A 21,492-nucleotide genomic window follows, 5' to 3' on the forward strand; every position below is an offset into this window, starting at 1 on the left:
ACAGGGGAGGAAGTAATGGCGAGTGGGAAGGGGGAAGGGAATAAGCATTCCTATAGCGCCTACTGAGAGGCCAAGTCAAGGTCCCTTCCGGCTCTCAATCTGTGGTCTGAAACCTGATTGTATTGAAGTTGCTGTCTGATCTGATAGACTCATGTACCCTGCTTCTTTTTGACCCTGTCTGTGAATTCACTTTCAGAGCTGGGATAACTCCCCTCCCATATAGCTGAGGGTGATTAGCCACAGAGGTTACAGATCAGAAGGCCAGTCTTTAGTGAGTTGAGGGCCCACTCTGTGGAAATAGGAGCTGGACCTTCCAGCCTTTCCTCAGCATGAGGGTCTAGGCCCTGGGGAGCCCAGAGACCTCAGAGAAGATTGAGTCTAAACCTTGCCTTTTATAGATGAGGTAACAGCCCAGAGAAGGACACCGGCTTGCCCCAGGACACACAGATGGCAGATTTAAGGTCCAAACGCATGCCCCCCCCAATCTGACTTCACTGTTCCTTCCACTATAGGAAGCCTGTCGAGGGAGGCAAACATCCCCCAGCTGGGTGTTGGGGGCTGTCACATGGAGCTGGGAGAGTGACCAGGCTTCAACTCTACCCCACTCCACTGTCTGTTTTCACTTCCTCTGCTGGGGTTCCTACATTCTGGGCTTTAACTCTCTCTGACTCACAGTCTAATCTCACATACCCACAAGCCACTGCAGCACCCCCACGGCTACTTCCTGATATGCCTAAATACCCCTGAGGAATCACAGACCATTTCTTCCCCTTGTGGCTATCCCCTTTCCTGCCCCCACGCCCTGGCCCATTTCTGCACCGCAGAAGGGGAGGAAACCCTCTACAAGGGAATATACTGGGGGTCTCTCCTAACCCCTATAGGATCCCAACCTCTCTGGGGCAAATCTCTTACCCTCCACCCAGCTCGATTTCCTCCTCCTCCTCCTCAGAAAAGAGGGAGAAAAAGCAGCATGTCACAGTGGATAGGGCACTGGACTTGGATGACCTAGATTCAAATCCTGCCTTAGATACTTCCTAGCTGCATCACCTTGGGCAAGTCATTTAACCCCGTTTGCCTCAGTTTCCTCACCTGTAAAATAATCTGGAGAAGGCAATGGCAAACCACTCCAGTATCTTTACCAAGAAAACTCCAGATGGGGTCACGAAGCATTGGGCATGACTGAAATGACTGAACAGCAAATGAGCCCTGCCTTCTGTCTGTCTCCGTCAGAAAGCTACCTAGCTCCTGCTGCGCTGGTGGGTCTGTGTAGGAAAAGCCCTGATGGCTTAGCTCTCCCAGTGCTCCTCTTAAATCTCTGCTCTTTCAAAGCAGCCGTTTTCTCACCCTCTTCTCCCTACTCTCAGATCCTCCTTTCCCATCCTGAACCTAGACCCCAGGTGCATGATAAGAACCCCAGACAGCCCAGATGAGAAGAGGCTTCCCCACGGTGTCATGGACATTGAGTGCCTGGTGTGATTTCTTAGAAGTCGGCTTGTGCCGGGTGGCTCCCGGTTACAACAGGACTCCTGCTTCTCTGTTGAGACCTTTCCCAGCACCCACCAGGTCTTGGGGTGCCAGCTATATAAGCGCACCTGCCAGACCCACTAGGATGTTTGGGATAGGGGTCTCGGAACGCGTCACTCCAAGCTGCCTTCAAAGTCCCCCTGTGTCACAGTGGAAAGAAGACCACGCTTGGAGCCATGGGACCCGAGTTCAAATTGTGGCATTGCTCCTCACTATGTGGGTGACTTTACGTGAGTCACTTACCAGATCTAGGCCTCAGTTTTTTCATCTGTAAAATGAGGATAATAATAGCATCAACCTCTCAGGGTGGCTGTGAGGACAGACTGAGATAATATTTATATTGTGCTTGGCTAGCCTTAAAGCACTAGATAAATGCTAGTTTTGTTATTGTTGTCGTTAATAATGTTGCATCAGCTTTAAAACTCTGGTGGTTGGCTAGCATTGGGCCGTCTGTCCTCCGTCAAGGGCCCCTCAAATCCAGGCCACGCCATCTTAGCTGGCTAGGATGCAAATGTGCAGGGCCGTGTCCTCAACACTAGATGGCGCTGCTGCAGAAAAGCTAAAATCGGCTTCCCTTAAAAACTAGGACAGGGTATAATCACTTGGAGGGGTGGGAGGGAGGATGGGTAAAGGGGTAATGAGTGCCCTGTGGCCAGGCGGGGCAGTCTCGTTGTGCCAAGCAGGGAGCCGTAAGCTCTGTGCACCCCCACGATCCAGCAATTCTGTGCACTTTAGGGTGCAGGAAGCACTTAAGATATATAGATAGATATGATAGACATAGATAGATATTGATAGATATATAATTTATACATAAGTATTGATATATAGATATAGATAGATATTGATATATAGATATAAATTGTTATATATGCATATATGCATACATATACATATGTATCTATATACACATACATACATATACATACATATACACACAATATTTCCATTTGACCCTAACAACCTTCTTGTTATTGTTGTTGAGACATTTCAGTTGTGTCCCACTCTTTGTGACCCCATTTGGGGTTTTCTTGGCAAAGATACTTGACTGGTTTGCCATTTCCTTCTTCAGCTCATTTTACAGATGAGGAAACCGAGGCAAACGGGGTTAAGTTACTTGCCTAGGGTCACACAGCTAGGAAGTGTCTGAGGCCAGATTTGAACTCAGGAAGATAAGTCTTCCTGACTCCAAGGCCAGTACTCCATCCACTGTGCCACCTAGCTGCCCCCTAAAAACCTTACAGGCTATGGTATGTGATACGTAATGTGATCATCACTAATTTTTTTTTGTTGTATCTTTATTTTAAATATTCATTTTTTCAAATTTGAGCTCCACATTCTCTCCCTCCAGCCCTTCCTCCACCCTTTGAGAAGGCAGACAATGTGATTCCCATTACACGTGTGAAGTCACCTTTTAACAGATGCGGAGGGATGGCCAGGTAGGGTGGTAGATAGAGGGCTGGACTTAGCATCAGCAAGAATCTGACCTTCTTACCAACTCTGTGGCCCTGGGAAAGGCATTTAGCCTCTGCCTCAGTTTCCTCATTTGCAAAATGAAGATAATAATAGCACCTACCTCCCAGGGGTATTATGAGGATAAAATAAGATAATTTTTTTTTGTTTTTTCGCTAGGCAATGGGGTTAAGTGACTTGTCCAGGGTCACACAGTTCATACGTATCAAGTGTCTGAGGCTGGATTTGAACTCAGGTCCTCCTGACTGCAGGGCCAGTGCTCTATCCACTGCGCCACTTAGCTGCCCTTAAAATAAGATAATTGTAAAACACTTTACAAAGGGTTATATTAATGCTAGCTATTATTATCATATTATGGGGAAACTCAGGCTGAGGGAGATTGACTTGCCTGGGGTCACACAGCTAGTAACGTATCATTCTGTAGTACCATAGATTCATGGCTGGAAGGTCTCTAAAAGTCCACCTAGTTCATCCATACTGGGAGGATGTCACATGGTCAGACCTACAGGCAGATAACACAGCCCTTTTCCTGTCCCTTTTTCCTCCTCCCTCTTCTTAATCTCACCCCAAGTCCCAAGTGCATGGCTGGCACCCAAGTTTCCACATGCACACTCTGACCCGACTCTCTAATCTCACACACCGACACACACCAGGAATTCTCTGCTGCCATAACCCACACTACTGGTTCTCTTTCCATGCTCTGAGACCTCCGGCTCCATGAATCCCCAGTGGATGTCTGGAAGTCTCGAGGCTCCTTCCTGGTTCTCCTCGATGCCCCTGTACAACTCCTTCCCCCAGCAGCCACTTTGCTGAGGTTCACATGGACCTGCCTTCTCCCCTCCCCCTCCCCCAGCATCACTCCACCTGCCCTTCCCTTCTCCCTGCTCAAGCCACCAAACGCAGGCTTCTGGAGAAAGGAAGGAAGTGGGTAGAGCTTCCTTCTTTTCAGAGCTGGAAATACCACAGGTGTGGGACATTGCATATATTCTAAGGATTTTTCCAATGTATTGATTGTTTTTGCTGATTTTTTCTCTTTTAAAAAAATTCTTTGTTGCAAAGAATGCATCTCTTGAAGGAAGAAGAGGAAAAGGAATACAAGGAGTAATATAGACAATGTGAAAACAAAAGATATCAATATATTTTTATTTTTTTAAAGGAAGAGGATCTGTGCTGGCTCCCAGTAGGGGAGGAGGGCAGGTTAGCTGCCTTCACTGGGACTGAGGCATGAAGGGGGTTGGGGACATTGGATTTCTCAAGTCATATATGGTCTTTCATATCTAGGGCATGATACAGCGGTGTAATGATAAGCCCACACCAGGACCTGCCCTTGCAGAGGGAGGAAAGAGTCAACTTAGGAAAGTATTCCAGTCTTCCATCTGTTTCCAAGCTGGGGGGGAAACAGTTTTTGGCTAAAGTGGTTTTTTATTTAATACGCGAGATTGAAATGTTGCCTCTTTCCCCCTTGTGGAGGACTCGGCTCTTTCTGCCTGGCTCATCTATAATCGCCAAGTGTTTTATTATGTTAAATTTGCAGCATCATAAATACTTATGAGCAGGATTTACATTTTGGAGATTTGTGAGGAAATCAGTCCCCTGGGGTTCAGATCCCTCACGAGAAGGGGTATGGGGAGGCTGGGGGAGACTGGCAGCTAACATGCAGCCTGCAGCCCATTCCCATCATGAGTCAGATCTCAGGAGGACGGCTTTTTGTCAGGAGAGTCAGAACAGGTCTGCCAGTTTAGCATAAATGTGTAGCCCAGACCCATCTGAGACTCCCTGGGTTTCTCCACCTCCCCCCTCCATTGACCCATACAAAGGATCCCACAGAGAAAGTCATTGTCAAAACTTACCTCTGCTCCTTGCTACTTCTATAATCTTGGGCAAGCTACTAACTGGCCTCAGTTTCCTCCTCTGTCAAGTGAAGAAATCTATGCTCACTGCTCTAAATCTATAATCCCATGACTGGATTAGAATTCCCATGAGCTAGCTGAGTTATTTCACCTCTCTTGGTCTCAGTTTTCCTCTATGTAGAATAAGGGGGTTAGGCTATGAGGTTCCTTCTAGCTCTAAACTGGGGGTACTGAGCTATCTAGTCTTTTCATAACTCTTGAAGGGATGCCCCGACCTCCCTCCTAAACCCAAGCAGGCTGGGACTTGGTTACTTTCTTCACTCAGGGAGGCAGGACCAGATAACTGAGCCCTGCACTGAACATTAGGTGCGCTTGGGTGGGCTTCTTTGCACATGGTACCATTTCATAAATTTTTATGATCATTAAAAATAGCCCAGGGCATAATTACTGAGGGCTTCAGGCTCACGTCTGGAGGTTCTGGTCCATGGGGTCAGTTTATTCAGCAGGTTATTAGGAGACAGAATATGCTCGGGGAAACTGGGGCCTCTTGGACTGGAGAAAGCCAGTTAGCTGAGGGACCTTCACTTGGGGGCCAGAGGAACCTTTCAAATCCACTCCCTATGAAAATCCACTTAGGTTTCCTCCTCAGATTCCTTTCTTTCCTGGCCCCAGTTACTTGGATAAGACGTCCTGCTATCTATAAGTAACCTCACATGACGGCTTCAACTGTACTCTGGCTCATTTTATCTAGATGGTTGTTGTTCCTACATTTAGGAAGGACATCTTCCCATCCAGTCGGGAGAGTCACAGCCCAGCTGGTGAAGGGGACTCCACAAGTCAGTTTGTAAACATTTATTAAGCACCTACTATGTGCTACATGTTCCAAAAGTCAATCCCTGTGTGAGCGGCTCACGGTAGATGACATGCCAGCAACTATGTACAGAGGGGCTGCAGAGAGGGTAAATGGGAAATGAGAGGGTTAGACTGGGTTTCATTTTTGTTGTTTTCTCCACCCCCTCCTTGGGAGGAAAGTACCCTCACCAGCAGCTGTTCTGCAGTTGTCTTAAAGAGGGTTAAGGATCACATAGCTAGAATGTGTCAGGTACAGGATTCGAACTCAGAGCTTCCTCACTTCCCAGGCTATCTCTACCTACTACATCCTGCCTAAGAACTGATAGGAACCTTAGAAACCACCCACTCCAAGGGATCATCACCTTTTTTTGTGTTGTTTGACAGTCCAAAGAAACTTAGAGACTCAGTATTTTTTAAAAATTAATTCACAATGAAAGGAAATGCTAAGTTTCAGTTAGAGATTAACAAAAACAATGAAATGAACATTTTAATAATAATAATGATGAAAGTTTTATTCCCATCTAAGTTTGCAGAACACTCCCCCCCGGAATTATTGCCAGATTAAGAACCCATGATTTAGTCCCCCTCATTTTACAGCTGGGGAAACTGAGGCTCAAGAAGGTTTCATGTCCACATAAACACATTCAGCTGGTAGATAGGATCCCAGGTTTAGAGCTAAAGGAAACCTCAAAGACTCTCTAGTCCAACCCCCTTCCATTTTACAGTTGAGGAAACTGAGGCACAAAGCTAGAAACTTGCCCAAGGTTACACAGGTAAGTATCAGAGTCAAGATTTGAACCTCTGACTCCAGAGACCTGCTTTCCCCCTGTACCCACCTTGGAAGTGTTTGGCAAGGTTGCCCTGCACTCTCTTCACTCTGGTTATTCGTTTCTTCAGGCTTTCCTCGCCTAGAGGAATGGGTCGTGGCCACATGGGGCCTGGCCTTGCCTCTCCCTCTCCAGCTGGCTTCCTTTAGACTCACTACTTCTTCTCCCCATTGGCCTTTTGTTACCTTAGTAGCCGGCTGTCACCTAGGCAGCTGTCAGGGTGTGCCTTCTGCTCCTGCCACTGCCAGGTGAGCGCTCCTGTGATGGAGATCTCTGTGGACGGGCTGGGACGCAGGCTCTCCCTCAGTGGAGCAAAGGTGAGAGCTGCTCCCCAGCCCTCGTGGCACTCTTACAACAAATGCCTTCAGCTCCCCCGGGGGCTGTCCAGTTAGCGGCCTCTGAGGCCGCCAGCCAGTGCCAAGCTCCTTGGGCATCCTGGAGACGTGGCAAAGCTGCTGCTGGTCCTGTCCTCTGGCTCTCGGCCCCGTTTGGCCTTTCCACAGCCATGATGCTCAGGATTCTGGGGGCAGTAGAAACCACTGAAAGGTGGGGCCATAGAGGGAGGACAGGGTCTCAGAACCCAGAACTCTGACTCATGGAGGGATCACTGAGCTGGGCCTCTGAAGACCTGGGTTACCATTCAGTGCTTAGCAGAGTGACTGGCACGTACTAGGTGCTTAACGAGCATTTATTGACTGGTCAGTTATTGATCTCAGTCTTGCTTTGACTCAATGGGTGACTTGGCCAGCCATTTAACCTTTCTACTTCATTTCTCTATCTAGATTTTAAAGCAGAGACACCATCTAATTCTCCTTATTCATTTTACAGATGAGGAAATTAAGGCCCACAAATCTCAAGTCCCTGGCCCAGCATCCCACATTGTGTTAAATGGGGCTGATGAAACCTGCTTTGTTTATTTGAAAATTTATTTATGTATACACATATAGAAGCATTTATTAGCCACCTACTGTGTACCAGGCCCTGTGCTATGCCCTTTGTAAATATTATTGCATTTGGAGCCTTATGAGAACCCTATGAGGCATATCTGTAAAAAGAGAGGGTTCAACAGGATTACTCTCTTAAGATCCCTTCCAGCTATAAGTGTGTGTTCTTAAATAATAGATATGAAAGTACTTTGAGAAAGATTCACAATTATTAATTTTTTGTTTTATCCAGCATCTCGGTTCTATAAACTGTTTTTTTTTCTTTCAAGCTTTTATTCCTAAAATTAAAGCCAAACATTTTCTTTTTCTTCTCTTCTGGCCCCATTTTCTTTGGCAACTTTGCCCCTTTCCTCTTTCCCTTGTTCTTTTTCTCGCTCCTCTCCACCTCTACCCCCCCATCCCTACCCAAATTTCTGGTGAAGCTTCCGCCTCCTGGCTCTGTGAGTCCCCCAGTGTGGACAAAGCCATCAGAGAACGCCTCCATCTGGCTGGGGCTCTTTATTTCTTCACCGCTGGGTCTCCAAGTGGAACATTAAAGATTCCCCCTGGGACCTCCACACCAGAAATTTAGCCAAACAAATTAACCCAATCTCGTTGGCAGGGTGTCAGTCCACGTTCGCGTCTTGACCTCCTTGGCCATTCTGCTGGTGGTGTTCGTGGTGATAACGGTTTTGGTGAAAGTGGACACCTCCTCATGGCCTTTTCCTTTCTTTGTCGTCACTGTCATCTGCATGGTGGTCCTCAGTGGGACCGCCACCATCTTCAGCAGCAGTATCTTTGGCCTTGCCTCCTCCTTCCCTATGAGGAATTCTCAGGCTCTGATGTCAGGTGAGTGCAGCCATCTAGATGGGATGGGACCCAGGCTGGCTAACTTCTTCCAGGGGGGGAGGCAGTCACAATGGGGCTAGAATCTGAACTATGAATTGATTAGCTTTGACATGTTATTACTGAACTAGTAGTAAACAAGGCTCCCACCTCCCACTATTATACAGCTTAGAAATGGAACCAATGAGTAACAGACTGTGAGTGGGCAGGGCCTAGGATTGCTAGATTCTTCTGACCTAATTTGGAGTTGACTTGCTTTCTCACAGTGTAGGCCCAGGTGGGGTGTGGTCCACAAGCCCACAGCACTCCTAATTCTGGCCCAAATTAAATTAAAATGTGATTGGGAAATATTGAACAAAAGAAGTAAATCATAGATAATGTTAATATGTGGTTTTCTAAGTGTGTGGCCCCTGGGGATCTTTATACATGGCTTAGTGGTTCCTGTTTCCATGATTTGGGTACTACTGGTGTGGGGGCTACTTTGCTCATTCAGAAAGGATTTATGTGCCTGCTTATGGCCACGTACACGAAAAATGATAACATTTTGAGGGGATGTTTGATTCGATTCAAAGCATTTATCAAGTGCATATTAGGTGGCCAGCACTATACTGGGCACTGGAGATAAAACCTGAAAAAAAGCAGCCCTTCTCTAAAAGGAGATTACCTTTTACTTAAGCTTTTTTGTGTCCTGGGCCCCTTTGGCATTAGACTATAAGCACCTTGGGGGCAGAAACATCTTTTGCCTTTTTTTGTATGCCTATCAATTAGCACAAATAAATGCTTATTGACTGACTGACTGACTGACTGTGAAGCATAGGGACCCTTTTCAGAATAATGTTTTTAAATGCATTGAATAAAATACATAGGATTACAGAGGAAACCAATTAAATTGAAACACAGCTATGAAAATATGGAGGGGTGAGTTCACAGATCCCTTGGAATCTCTCCACAGATTCTCTTGGGGGTCCCTGGACCCTAGCTTAGGAGGAAACATGTCTACGCATAAAATGTGCCTAAAGAGTGATTTTGGCAGGCATTGAGGAGAGATCTGACACTGGGGAAATCAGGAAAGGCCTCGTGGGAGAGTTGTCCAGACCTTGAAAGGAACTAGATATTCCAGAAGACAGAAGGAGGGAGACCCCTCTTGGAATAGGTGGCCAGGCCCTGAAGTGGAAAATGACTGCTTGTAGATGGAGAAGGATTAGAGAGGACCGTTTGGCTGTGACCCATAGAACAGGGGGACTGGAAGGGTGGGCTGGAATAGCAATGTGAAATCATCTTAGAAAGGCAACAATAACAAATTTATAATAGTGCGCTCTGTATGACTATATGTCAGGCACTGTGCTGAACACTTTACAATTATTATCTCATTCAGTCTTCACAGCAGCCCTGGGAGGTAGGCAGACAACATGTAAGTGACTTGCCCAGGGTCACGCAGGTAGTAAGTGTCTAAGTCTGAATTTGAACTCAGGTCTTGCTGACTCTAAGCACAGTGTGCTGCCTAGATGCCCATTTACGCCAACTCATTTAACCTCTTTCTGCCTCAGTTTCCTCATCTGTAAAATGAGGGAGGTAGACTAGATGACCTCCTGGATCCTTTCTAGTTCTAGATCTGTGACTGATGACTGATTTCTAGACCAGTCTTATTAAGAACTTGCTGTGTGCCAGGCACTGTGTTAAGGACCAATACCAGGGAAGCAAAGACAAGAGTATGGTCCCTATGCTAAAGGAACTCATGTTCTCATGGGAGAGACAACATGCAACCAACATGTAAGATACATAGAGTATAGCTAGGGCAGCTAATTGTGCAGTGAATAAAGTGCCAGCCCTGAAGTCAGGAGGACCTGAATTCAAATCTGGCTTCAGACACTTCCTAGTTGTGTGACCCTGGGCAAGTCACTTAACCCTTTTTGCCTCAGTTTCCTCATCTGTAAAAGGAGCTGGAGAAGGAAATGGCAAACCCTCCAGCACCCTTGCCAAGGAAACTCCAAATGGGGTCAAGGAGAGTCGGATGTGACTGAATAACAAATAAAACCCATTCAGTCCTTCCCTTAGAGAGCTTAACTCTAGTTGGGAGGGATATATTATGATTACCTTGGCGTGCACAGATCATAGAGGAGGCAATTAGAATAATGCTATGACCAACTAAACAACCACAGTAACAGGAAAGTACAAATGGGAGCTAATCTCAGAGGGAAGATCAGCAATGTGAAAAGCAAGACCCCTCCATGCTGAAAGAAAAGGCCACCAAGTGTTGGGTACTTTCTTCTGCCCAAGCTTAGAGGCCAATTCTTTCTTCCCCGGGTGCTCTTACCATCTACCAGACTATGACAAAAAGTGACTTCAGCCCTTCCATTTGCAACTGGCTATAAGTGAGTGGTCTTCCAGTCACTCATATTGGTCAGTCTGACATTTGCATTCACCTCTTATGTCATGGCAGATGTATTCAGAGGAAGGGAGGGAAAGATGGTACAAAGCCTGGAAGAGGTTAATGGATGTGGTACTTAACCTGTAGTGTTAGCCTGGGTGTGAACTCTTCACAGACATCTGCTAGGCTCCGTACAGAGAGTGAGAGAAAGGTGAAGGTCCCTCATCATCCCTTTGAGGTTTGGGGGGCACTCTCCATTTGGAATATCATGGCTCCAACATGATCTCTGGTTGTTGTCGCCTTTTAACTGAGGGGAGAAACTACCCTGGAATTCTGTAAGTGTTCATATCTCAGGAAACAATTCATTTGCTTTATACTGGATTTTTTTTTTAAAAAATCCTCATTTGCATGCATTTCCATAACTGATGAGATAAAAGTATGGAGTCATGAAGGATGAGCTCCCTGAAGGCTTGCCTTTTTGTTGATGATAATATTGTAAATTCTCTACAAGGGGGAGAGAGCGCGCTTGATCGAGAGGAATCAGTAGACAGTGATTTTTAGATATTCTTCCTCGGGGCAGACTGGGAATTTCTTAATGAGTTTAACCCCAAATACTACAAGAAGCCCAGGTAGTAATCCTGGTTCCTTAGAAACAGCCCCCTGCCCTGCTGGCAAAGCTTTCATGATGTTATTGCTGTTGAAGGGGGAAGGAGAGGAGAATTGGCAAATACCTGAGGAAAGGGTAGAGAATGTTTAACCCTTTCATCTCCAAATCACCATATCCATAAGTATTCACTGGAGACCAGTGAGCTGATCTCCTTTGGTGACCATATTCTCACTGTTTCTCATATAGCTCTGAGCCATAGAATAGGCAGAGAGTGGGGAGGATGCTGTACGAGGCATCATGCTTATGTCCTACCTGAGGCCAAGATGACAGGTGCCACTGATCAGACAATATTTCAGGAAGAGGGGAAGGTCAGGAGAAGAGATAAGGTCCAAGTTAGGAGAAGGGTTCAAGGATAAACCAGAAGCCAGGTCAGGGTTGGGGGGGTACCACGGTTTCTGAGAAATAGGGGGCTGAGCAGAGCAGGAAGATCCGTTGCCAAGGAAGTCGACAGCAAAAAAGCAGGGAGTGCTGGGGGCTGGAGGGGGTGGGGCTGACTGATTGTCTAACTCAGTCTGATCCCCCAGTTTCAGTCTTTTTTTTTTTTTGCAATTGTAACTGGTTTGCCCTTGTATCCCCTAGCCAGACCTGGCACTGATATGACAGTGTGGCCAGAGTCAGGATCCTTCCAGGCTTCTCAATCAATCAAGCCTGTGCCAGGCAATGAGGAAATGAGAGCAAGAGAGATGGTCCCTGCCTTTGAGAACTTTACAACCTAGTTAGAAAAGACAACATGTAAATCTATAATTATATACAAAATGCACACAAAATAGATACAAGATAATCTGGGAGGAGGGGAGGAAGGTATTAGCAACTAGAGAAATCAGGAAAGGCTTCACATGGAAAATGGTGGTTAAGCTGAGCCAGAAAGATAAGTAGGGATTTGAGGAGGTAGAGGCAAGATGAGATGTGTTCCAGGCACTGGGGCCAGTGGGGTGCGGTGAGGGGGAAGTTGTAGCTTCAGTAAACAGACAAAAACAAGAGATTGAGCGCTGTGTGTGAGAAGCTGTAAGAAGACCAGTTAGATTGAACCATAGCATGCATAAAGGGGAATAATGTGCAATGTGTCTGAAAAAATAATTTGGGGCCAGTTTGTGAAGGGCTTTAGATGCCAAACAGCTTGAGCTTGAGTTAATAGGGAGTCACTGGAGTTGATTCAGTATGAGAGTGACAGGGTTGGGAAAATCGCTTTGGCAGCTGTGTGGGAAATGGATTAGAGCAGGGCATTGCCTGATACAGAAAGACCATGGAGGAAGCTACTGCCATAGTCCAGACAAGCGGTGACTCGGGTGAAGGTGGTGGCTGTGTGAGTGGAGAGGAGGACACAGCTAGGGGAGATCCTGTGAAGGTAGAAAAGATAAAGACTAGGGATGTACAGTGAGTGTGAGTGAGGAGCTGAGGATGGGTAGGTTCCTGATGGGAGTCAATAAGGTATGTTTTGTTTTACTAAGAAATTCTTTGAGCCCATTTGCCGTGGAAGTAGTCCTGAGGGCTGGAAGAGGAGTCATTGGTTGTAAGCTCCCTGATGGCAGGCATTGTTTCATTTTGGCATTTGTATCTCCAGGACTAGCAAAGTGCCTTCTTGAATTAAATTGAGTCTATAGAGTATCAAGGCCAAAGGGAGGGAAAAAGTGGAATGGGTAGACAACATAAAATACATACACACACTCATATATTTATATATATATTTCTTACATACTTGACTCTTTATTCACTGCTCCATTATCTGCTTTTCTTTCTATGACTATTGTCTGATTATTCACAATAGGTGGGGCCATGGGTGGGACCATCAGTGCAGTGGCCTCATTGGTGGATCTGGCAGCATCTGAAGACGTGACGGACTGTGCCCTGGCTTTCTTTCTGACAGCAGACATCTTCATCGTGATCTGCATTGGGTTGTATCTGATCCTCCCCAAGCTTGAGTATGCCAGGTAAGGGCAATCTGCTACCTTGATATCTTCCATGTTCTTCTGAGTGTAGGTGAATTGTTGTGTTTCACACAGCAAGGAGATAAGGGTGAGCTGAGGGCAATGGAAGTGAGAGATGGGATGCCCAACAAATGGTGGAAGTGGGCTTCTTAATCTTGTCGTCAACTAGAGCTTACAAGTTGAGAACAGAGGTAGGGGAGTCTCCAAGATTGGTCTTACTTTTTCCACCAATGCATCTCTTACCCTACCCCACCCCCAGCCTCCCTTCTTTCTCCCCCTTTTTTCCCCTCCTTCCTTTTATGTTCTGCCATTTCCTTTTTAAAAAATAATTTGGTCCTTTGTGCTTTTCAAAGTGCTTTCACATTTGTTATTTCAATTGAGCCCATGGTGATCCCTGGGAAGAAGAAAAGGCAGAAAGTATTATTCTAATTTTTCACATGTAGCAATTGAAGCAAGTATCAGCCTGTTACTCAAGATCACCCAACTAGTCAGTGGTAGAGCTGGATCTACAGAACCCAGGTCTTATGGTGCCCTATGCTAATTTTGACCTGCCAGGTGACCCCCGGGAGCATTATTTAGCTGGAGTAGCAGCATTCAGGTGCTGTGAGCTTGCTGACCCTAGGGTATGGCACTTGCTAGGTGATGAATACATATTTGTTAAGTTACTTGTTTTTCCTTCTTGGGGGGTAGTGGTGCTGAATCTATGATTTGGTTAGTGAAAGAAATTCTCTGTCTCCAGAAGATTGGCAAGTCAAGGTTTTGACAATGGTCTCTAAGCTACTATGTGTCAGGGCAGGATTTGAACCTTACATTTCCTGACTCTAAAACCAACCCCAGCCTCTTTGCCATTCCACCTCTCAGAAGGTGTGAATGAGTGAACACGTGAACCAATCTACCTATTTTGGGTTCTAATGGAAGAAAGTATAGAAAGATCCTCTTTCTTAAAGAACCAGTATTGCTGTTCTATTCTGATCTTTCAGGCATCATCTCCAGTGCCTAAAGGGGGTCCATTGTAGGATTCTATAACCAAGAGAGGAAAGGAGATGCTCTCACATTCTTTTTTTTTTTTATCAGAATACTGATTCTAGTTGGGTGGCTGAGTTGCTTCACCAATTAACAAGGATTCATCATAGGCTTAGCTAACATCAGCTGATTAAGGCTTCTGGAAGGAAGAATTGCAAAGGCCATGTGAAAATGGGTCCTGAAATATTTAGAATTGTCTGGAAAACTTGAACCAACCACTTCAAGTGGCAAGCCCCTGTAGGGGCCAAATTCTGTGTTTCCATTGCCAAGTGATTCTGAATAATGCTGGCACAAGAGGGAATAAGAGGGGTTGGTGAAGCCAAGAAGAGTCCAGAAGACCCCTAGAATCAAACACCATCTCCTCTGGAAAACACTCAGAACAATTCAAAGCTAGTTCTGAACTAAGCATGAATTAAGGGATGCACACATGAATGTCAGCTTGGGACAGCATTTAGTGCCTTTGTTCGTTCAGTGGTCAAAAGTTCTGGGTTTGGATGAAACTATTAGCAGAGAGAGACCCAGGTGGTTTTTCCTGAGTCCACTCAGTCTGAACCAAATGAAGAAAATGCATTTTAATTAAGAGTAAAAGGTATAGCCGTTCAATGACAATGAGTTTGACTTATCTGGCTAACTTGTGAAGGATAGAGGGGTTAGGTAGCATTGGGAGGATATTCCTGTTAAAAAGAAGACTGCTGAAAGGGACAAAGGTGAACTGCTACAATGGAAAGAGAACTGAAAAAAAAAAGAAAAAAATTTAAAAAAAGAGAGAACTGGACTTGGAGTCCAAGGGTCTGGTTTGAATCCCAACTCTACTATTTATTTACTCACTGTGTAACCTTGGGCTAGAGATTATTTTCTGAAAAGTGAGGGGATTGATAGTATTACGGGAAAACAGGGAGCTGTCATCTCCCCCATTAGGCTGTGAGCTCCTTAAGAATGAGGACTGTTTTAGCACAGTAACTGGCTCATAGTAGATGCTTAGTAAGTGCTTGATTTGGCTACCTGGACCCTTCCACCTCTAAATTTGGGGTCATACATATTCATAACCAAAAGAGAAGAAATGGAACAGAGGAACAAAACAGAGCTTGCTCTACCCAATCCAGCTGAGTTCAGACCTGTGGTGACTCCCAGTATGAAAATTCTTTCCACTGGCACAGATTGGCAACTCCTCTGTTGTCTTAGAGAGTTGCCTGGGGGCATCTATGGTGACTTGCCCATGAGCACACAATCAATATGTGTCAGAGGCAGGATTCCAATTTGCATCCTCCTGGCTCAAAGGCTAGCAGCCCTCTACCCACCAAGCCGAGGTGCTTCTCAAATAGAGTGGTGTGCCAGCCAAACCAAAAAGGCAAAGGAAATGGATAATTATCTACAAAAAAATATATAAAATATCCAAATTAAGAAGACAAGGATGAAAAAATACTGCGGGCTGGAACCTGGGGATAAGTGCAGGAAGATGGTGGTTTGGTAGGGTTTGCAAGGCAAGGAATCTTTAGTCAGAGAAACTTAGCCCAGAGTAATCTTCAAGCTGTTTAGAGAAGGGGGAGCTAATGGGGGCAGTCGGGAAGTAAGATGGTTCCTTTCTCTAGGTACTGCTTATGAAATCAAGCAGAATTCAAGACCAAATGAAGCGACCTGTTCAGCTGTGTGTAATTTTAATGCAGGGGAATTTCTCCCCAGCCTGACCTGACTTCATATACATTATCTCATACATCCTTATTGGCTCTCTGCAAAGAAAGTGCAACCCAGATAGTCTCCTGCTGGTTTTCCAGAAACTTGAGGCCCACAGGGGTTAAATTACTTATTCAAGAGTCTTGTCTTCATCCTCTTTTTCTTCTCTCCCTTCTGGAATGTTTTAGAATAACTTTGTCCATAGTTTATATGTCTGCACACATGAACTCTCCCAGGATAATGTAAGCTCCTTGAGGGCAGGCTGGCCCCTGAAGGGCCTTGCACAGCATAGGTAACTGATGAATATTTGTTGAATTGAATTGTGTCTAATCAACTTCAGGGCAGGATATAAGGCCTATTAAGGACTGAAACAACCCACTTTCTGCTGACCTTTGTCCAGGACTCTTTTTCACTAGCCCTTATGTTAGTTGGGGGTATTTAAATGAACTGACATAACTATTGAATTTTTATTTTTAAAGACTGTAGTCTGTGGCTTTTAGTAATTCAGATAGCTTATCAGTAAAATGTTGAAGAGGCTGAGTGCAAAGATTGTCAGAATCAGCAGCAAGTGTCCACCATGTCCTAATCCAATAGAATCCCCAGGTCTGGGTGACTTCGAGAGAGGATTGTTGTGACTTTACATAGTGGGAGTTCCAGGCGGTGCCAATGCAAGGCTCTATTGAGTTTTCTAATGCTTTCATTTGTCATCCCAGCTCTCCTACCCTGCCCAGCCTCAGGGGTCCTCTCTTCTTGTTCTCTGATTGTGTTTTTTTCTTTTGTAGTGGCCAGAGTGCTAGAACACCTGGGTTCGAATCCTGCCTCTGACAATTACTGATTTTGTGACCATGGGCAAGTCAATATCTTTGAGCCTGTTTCCTCATGGAAACAGGAAAAATCCTCAAATGGGGATAATAATACATGTACTACCTGACATAGTATTGAAGGAGGTTTAGATGATGTAACATATGTGAAGTGCTTTGCCGTACTTAAGGTAATATAATATAGTATTCATGTATTTATAAATAAAATATAAATGTTAGCTATTTTTTCAATTTTTAAGTAAATATAAATTTTTATGTATCCATGTTTTCAAGCTGTCATTAATATCCCACATATCACAAACAGTATTCAATTACCACAAAATTCTAGCACCACAGAGTAATCTGAGAATTCTCCCTCCCCAGTCCATACTCCAAGCCTACCTTGAAGGTCATTATGACTGGATTTGACCAAATCTTTCTAACATCAATTCTTATTGTTTTCCCTTCAGGTATTACATGAAACCAGCTCAACCACACCACATATTTTCAGATGGTTCCTTTGATGATGAGGAGCAGCCTTCAAGCTTCCCTAAACCTCTACCACAGACCAGCAGGACAGCAGAACACAGCATGCCACCTCTCCCCTTCCTCCTGAAGAAAACAGCTGTGCTGGGCTTCTGTGTTGTCTATGTCTTCTTCATCTCCATCATCATTTTCCCTGCCCTTTCTTCCAATATCGAGTCAGTCAATAAGAGTTCTGGATCTCTGTGGACCAATAAGTTTTTTGTCCCTCTCACCAGCTTCCTCCTATACAATGTTGCTGACTTGTGTGGCCGACAGATTCCTGCCTGGATTCAGGTCCCACGGCCCAAAAGCAAACTCCTCCCTGCACTAGTTCTCCTAAGGACATTTTTTATTCCCCTTTTCATCTTCTGTAATTATCAGCCCAGGCACCACCTGGAGAAGGTATTCTTTAATTCTGATATATACCCATCCATCTTCATCTCACTTTTGGGATTTAGCAATGGCTACCTCAGCACCTTGGCACTAATGTATGGCCCCAGGATCATGCCCAAGGAGCTGGCTGAGGCTACTGGGGTACTGATGTCATTTTATCTGTGTCTGGGTTTAGCTTTGGGTTCAGCCTGCTCTGCCTTGGTGGTCCATCTCATCTAGGAAGACAGAAAAATATGGCAGTCCTTGTACCACTCTGGCCCTTGAAGACATTTCAAGAACAAAGGAAAACATCATGGGAAGTAACAGATAAGGTACCCATGGTGCCCTGGAGAAGGTGCTCTGGGTCTTCTATAAGGAATCTTTTGAAGAAGAGAAAGATCTGTTGGTCAATCATGGACCATTGGTTGATTTCTATTACCTGCTGTTTTGGAGAGAAACAAAGGAAGCTGAAGACCTGGCTGCACACAAGCAATTGGAAGGCTAAATGGGGAAATAAAGATATGTCCAGACATGTAAAGAACATATGGTTCTCTGAAAGAAGCATTATATGTTAGACATTTGAACTTCACTAAAAGGGACACTGAAAAGAAGGGTCTTGGTAGAGAATGGAAGGCCAGCATTGGAGTCTTGAAGACCCACTGTCAATACACGCAGCTGCTGCTGTGGTCAGATCTCTTCCTCTCTCCATGGCCCAGGCAACTCTGTAAGACTCAAGGTCGTAGATGAGTTGTCAAGTTACATCGTTGGAGGGCATTTCCACTCTGGGATTTCCCTACATTGGTGAAATCATGAGCCCAGGCCAAAATGAGACATTCTGCCTTTAAGTATATTCCTTATTTGCTATGGGTCTTACAATCATATTTTTTAAATAGTTGGGCACTGGTTTCTTACTCTTTTCATCTAGTCATTCACCCTCTTACTTTTGTAGTTTGTGCCAAAACCCACGAAAAAAACTCTTTATACTAAGCTTGAGTTCCTTGGTGGAGCCTTAAAGCCTTGTCTCTCCCTGGGATGTAGTGATATAGAATTTTTGGCTGCTTTCTGGATAGCTCTGGACTGTGTCTACAACTCTTTTCAACCCTCAAGGATTCTTCCTGGGGTGACTTGGCCAGAGGAGCAGTCCTTAGATAGACCTTGAATTCCAGAAGAGATCTTTACATTCAGTTAGGAAGATTCCACTTGTAAGATACATTATCACAAATCATGGCCTGAGAGGAACCTTAGACATTATCTATTCCAGCCCCCTCATTTTACAAATGAGGAAACTGAGGCACAGAGAGGTACCAGAGGTCACACAAGTATTAATAAGAGACATTTACCATTTGCTTTAAACTTCACAAGCACTTTTATTATTTTGTATGGACCTCAAAACAGTCCTATGGGGGTATTATCCCCATTCCACAGATGAGGAACCTGAGGCTTAGCAAGTAACCATGAGCACATAGCTGGTAAGTGCCAGGCAAGATTCGAACCCAGGTCTTCCCAACCCCCACATTCAATGCTTTATCCACTCTGTCATGCTGCTGACTTCAAATTCAGTACTCTTACCACTATACCAGGGATTCTTTACCTTTTTTTGTGTCTTGGACCCCTTTGGTAGCCTGATAAAGCCTGGGGACCCTTTCTTAGAAAGTGTTTAAGTGTATAAAATAAAATGCATAGGATGACAAAAGGAACCAATTATATCAAAATATAATCATTAAAGTCCATGGACCTCCCATTGGGCTGTATCATGGGATCTCTCTCTATGTATGAATCAAAAACTATATATTACATGCAGCATTTTTTCAGCATGAATATAAGCTTAATTTTCTCTGTTTTGCTCCAAAATTTCCCTGTCCCCCTCCTTCCTGGACCTTTGGACCAGCAATGATGAATTCTGCCATTATAGCCCAGAAGTGATCCATAGCCAGGTTACCTTGGGAAACTCCATTCCACAACATGTCTCCTGCCTATCTTATGAATTATCATAGATGATATTGTTGGACTAGTATGAGTGTCTCCTAAAACTTAACACAAAGCATATTTGGAATCAGGAGCACTGGGGCTTGGAAGCGAGTTCTTAGGGGAAGAAGGTGCAAATGGGAGACACACTGAGGGAAAGGAAACAGTCCCTGGGTGACCATGGGAAAGCCACTCAACCCCCATGAGCTCCAGTTTCCTGAAACATAATAAGGGGAAAATACAATACCTACCTCATGAGACTGTGGTGAGGAAAGTGATTTTTCAAACACTATGCCACTTAACAAATATATACAACTGCATTGAGCATTAGTTGAAAGAATGAGGGCTGTTCTCTCTGGAGAAGGGAAGATGAAAGGTGGAGACAGTAGCTCTCTTCAAGAATTTGAAAGATTGTCACATGGAAGAAGGGTTAGACTTGTCATTGCCTGCCCCTGGAGGACAGATCTAGGAGCATCAGGTAGAATTTCTAAGAGGACAACTTAGGTTTGCTTCAAGGAAGAGTTTCCTAACAATGAGAGCCATCCCCAAAGTCAAATGGGCCATGTAAGGAAGGAGTTTAGTTCCCACTTATTGATGGTCTCCAAGCAGGGGCCAGATGACCCCTTGTGGTGCAAGGAACTGTTGGTCGGCTTGGGTGAGCAGACCCTTGAGACCTCTTTCAACTCTGAGATTGTTTGAGTTCTGCCTTCAACAACTACTGATCCTGCATCCGTGGCACACAAAATTGAAAAGGACCTTCCCTTCTGCATTATTGTCATTCATGAGCTTAGGTGGTAATGTGTCTCCTCTCACTGAGCATCTCATATGGATTTACAGATATCCAAGAGTGGTCCAGAGTGGTCCTTGGGGACTGTACAAGTGGGACTCTTGTACTATTGCCATTTATAACATGACAGTATGTGGACATTTGTTTCAGGGACCAACTAATACTTGTGTATTTAATAAAAACTAGATGGTATCTCACTGCTATGCCCCCTCAAGCCGGGGTGATCATCCCATTTATTCTGGGGGGGGGAGAGAGACAGAGACAGAGACAGAGACAGAGAGAAGAAATGGAGGGGGAGAGAGGTAGTCTATTTATTCATGAGCACTGTGTTCCTGAATAAGCTGGTTTGGAAACCGAGAACCACTGATGCTCTGAGCATTTGATGTTTTCCAGGTCCCTGCTGTGCCTTTCGTCTGGTGTTGGGGTATCTGGGTGACTTATGAAGGAGCAGTGTAAATAAGAGGAGAAATGGGACCAGCCCAGAAGGTTGTTCTTTGTGGCCCAGTGACAATGACCTGTCGACTACACTGTAGCTGCAGGGCTCTCTCCCTCTCCTCAGTTGCTACCGCAAGACAGCTGATTAAAATGGGAAACAGTCAGTAATCCACTCACTGGCCGCAGCTTCTATTTTCAAAAGTTTCAGTCTAGTAAACTCTCATGCTTTTTAGCCAGAGAATTGAAGAGGATACTCTTGATGGATTTTTTGAAACTTTAAATCTTTTCTATTTTAAAAAGAACTGCTGCTCCCCCTCCCACCCCACCTTGACCCCAAACACACATTTACACACTCACAGACACTGTCACATGCACACAACCCTCTCAGATATTCACATCCACACATTCACAATACACACATTCATGCACATACACATGCTCACACTCAAACATACACACACACACACACACACACACACACACACACACATTGTTCATGACCCTTTGGGAGCCTAAAACTATCTTCTTGTAAATGGGGGGAGGTTTCTCACTCTCTTTTTGGCCCTGATTTTTATGTTGTTGCTCAGTCATTTTCTAGTTATGTCAGACTATTCATGACCCGACTTGGGGTTTTCTTGGTGGAGATACTGGAATGGTTTGCC

General features: G+C 44.9%; 1 protein-coding gene across 2 annotated transcripts in view; it reads left to right on the forward strand.

Moving 5' to 3' along the window:
* The window catches only part of SLC29A3 (solute carrier family 29 member 3), a 71,670-nt gene extending 51,078 nt beyond the window's left edge, over positions 1-20,592 (forward strand). For both annotated transcript variants that reach the window (XM_020994622.2, XM_078150821.1), the window contains exons 4-6: positions 8,069-8,295; positions 13,093-13,255; positions 17,217-20,592. In XM_020994622.2, coding sequence (XP_020850281.1) covers positions 8,069-8,295; positions 13,093-13,255; positions 17,217-17,883 — 1,057 coding nt within the window. In that variant the 3' untranslated portion in view covers positions 17,884-20,592. The remainder of the gene's footprint in view (positions 1-8,068; positions 8,296-13,092; positions 13,256-17,216) is intronic.
* The last annotated feature ends 900 nt before the right edge of the window (positions 20,593-21,492 follow it).

Source organism: Phascolarctos cinereus, unplaced genomic scaffold (genome assembly GCF_003287225.1).
Source record: "Phascolarctos cinereus isolate Bilbo 61053 unplaced genomic scaffold, phaCin_HiC Scaffold_3;HRSCAF=262, whole genome shotgun sequence".
NCBI classification, from domain to species: Eukaryota; Metazoa; Chordata; class Mammalia; order Diprotodontia; family Phascolarctidae; genus Phascolarctos; species Phascolarctos cinereus.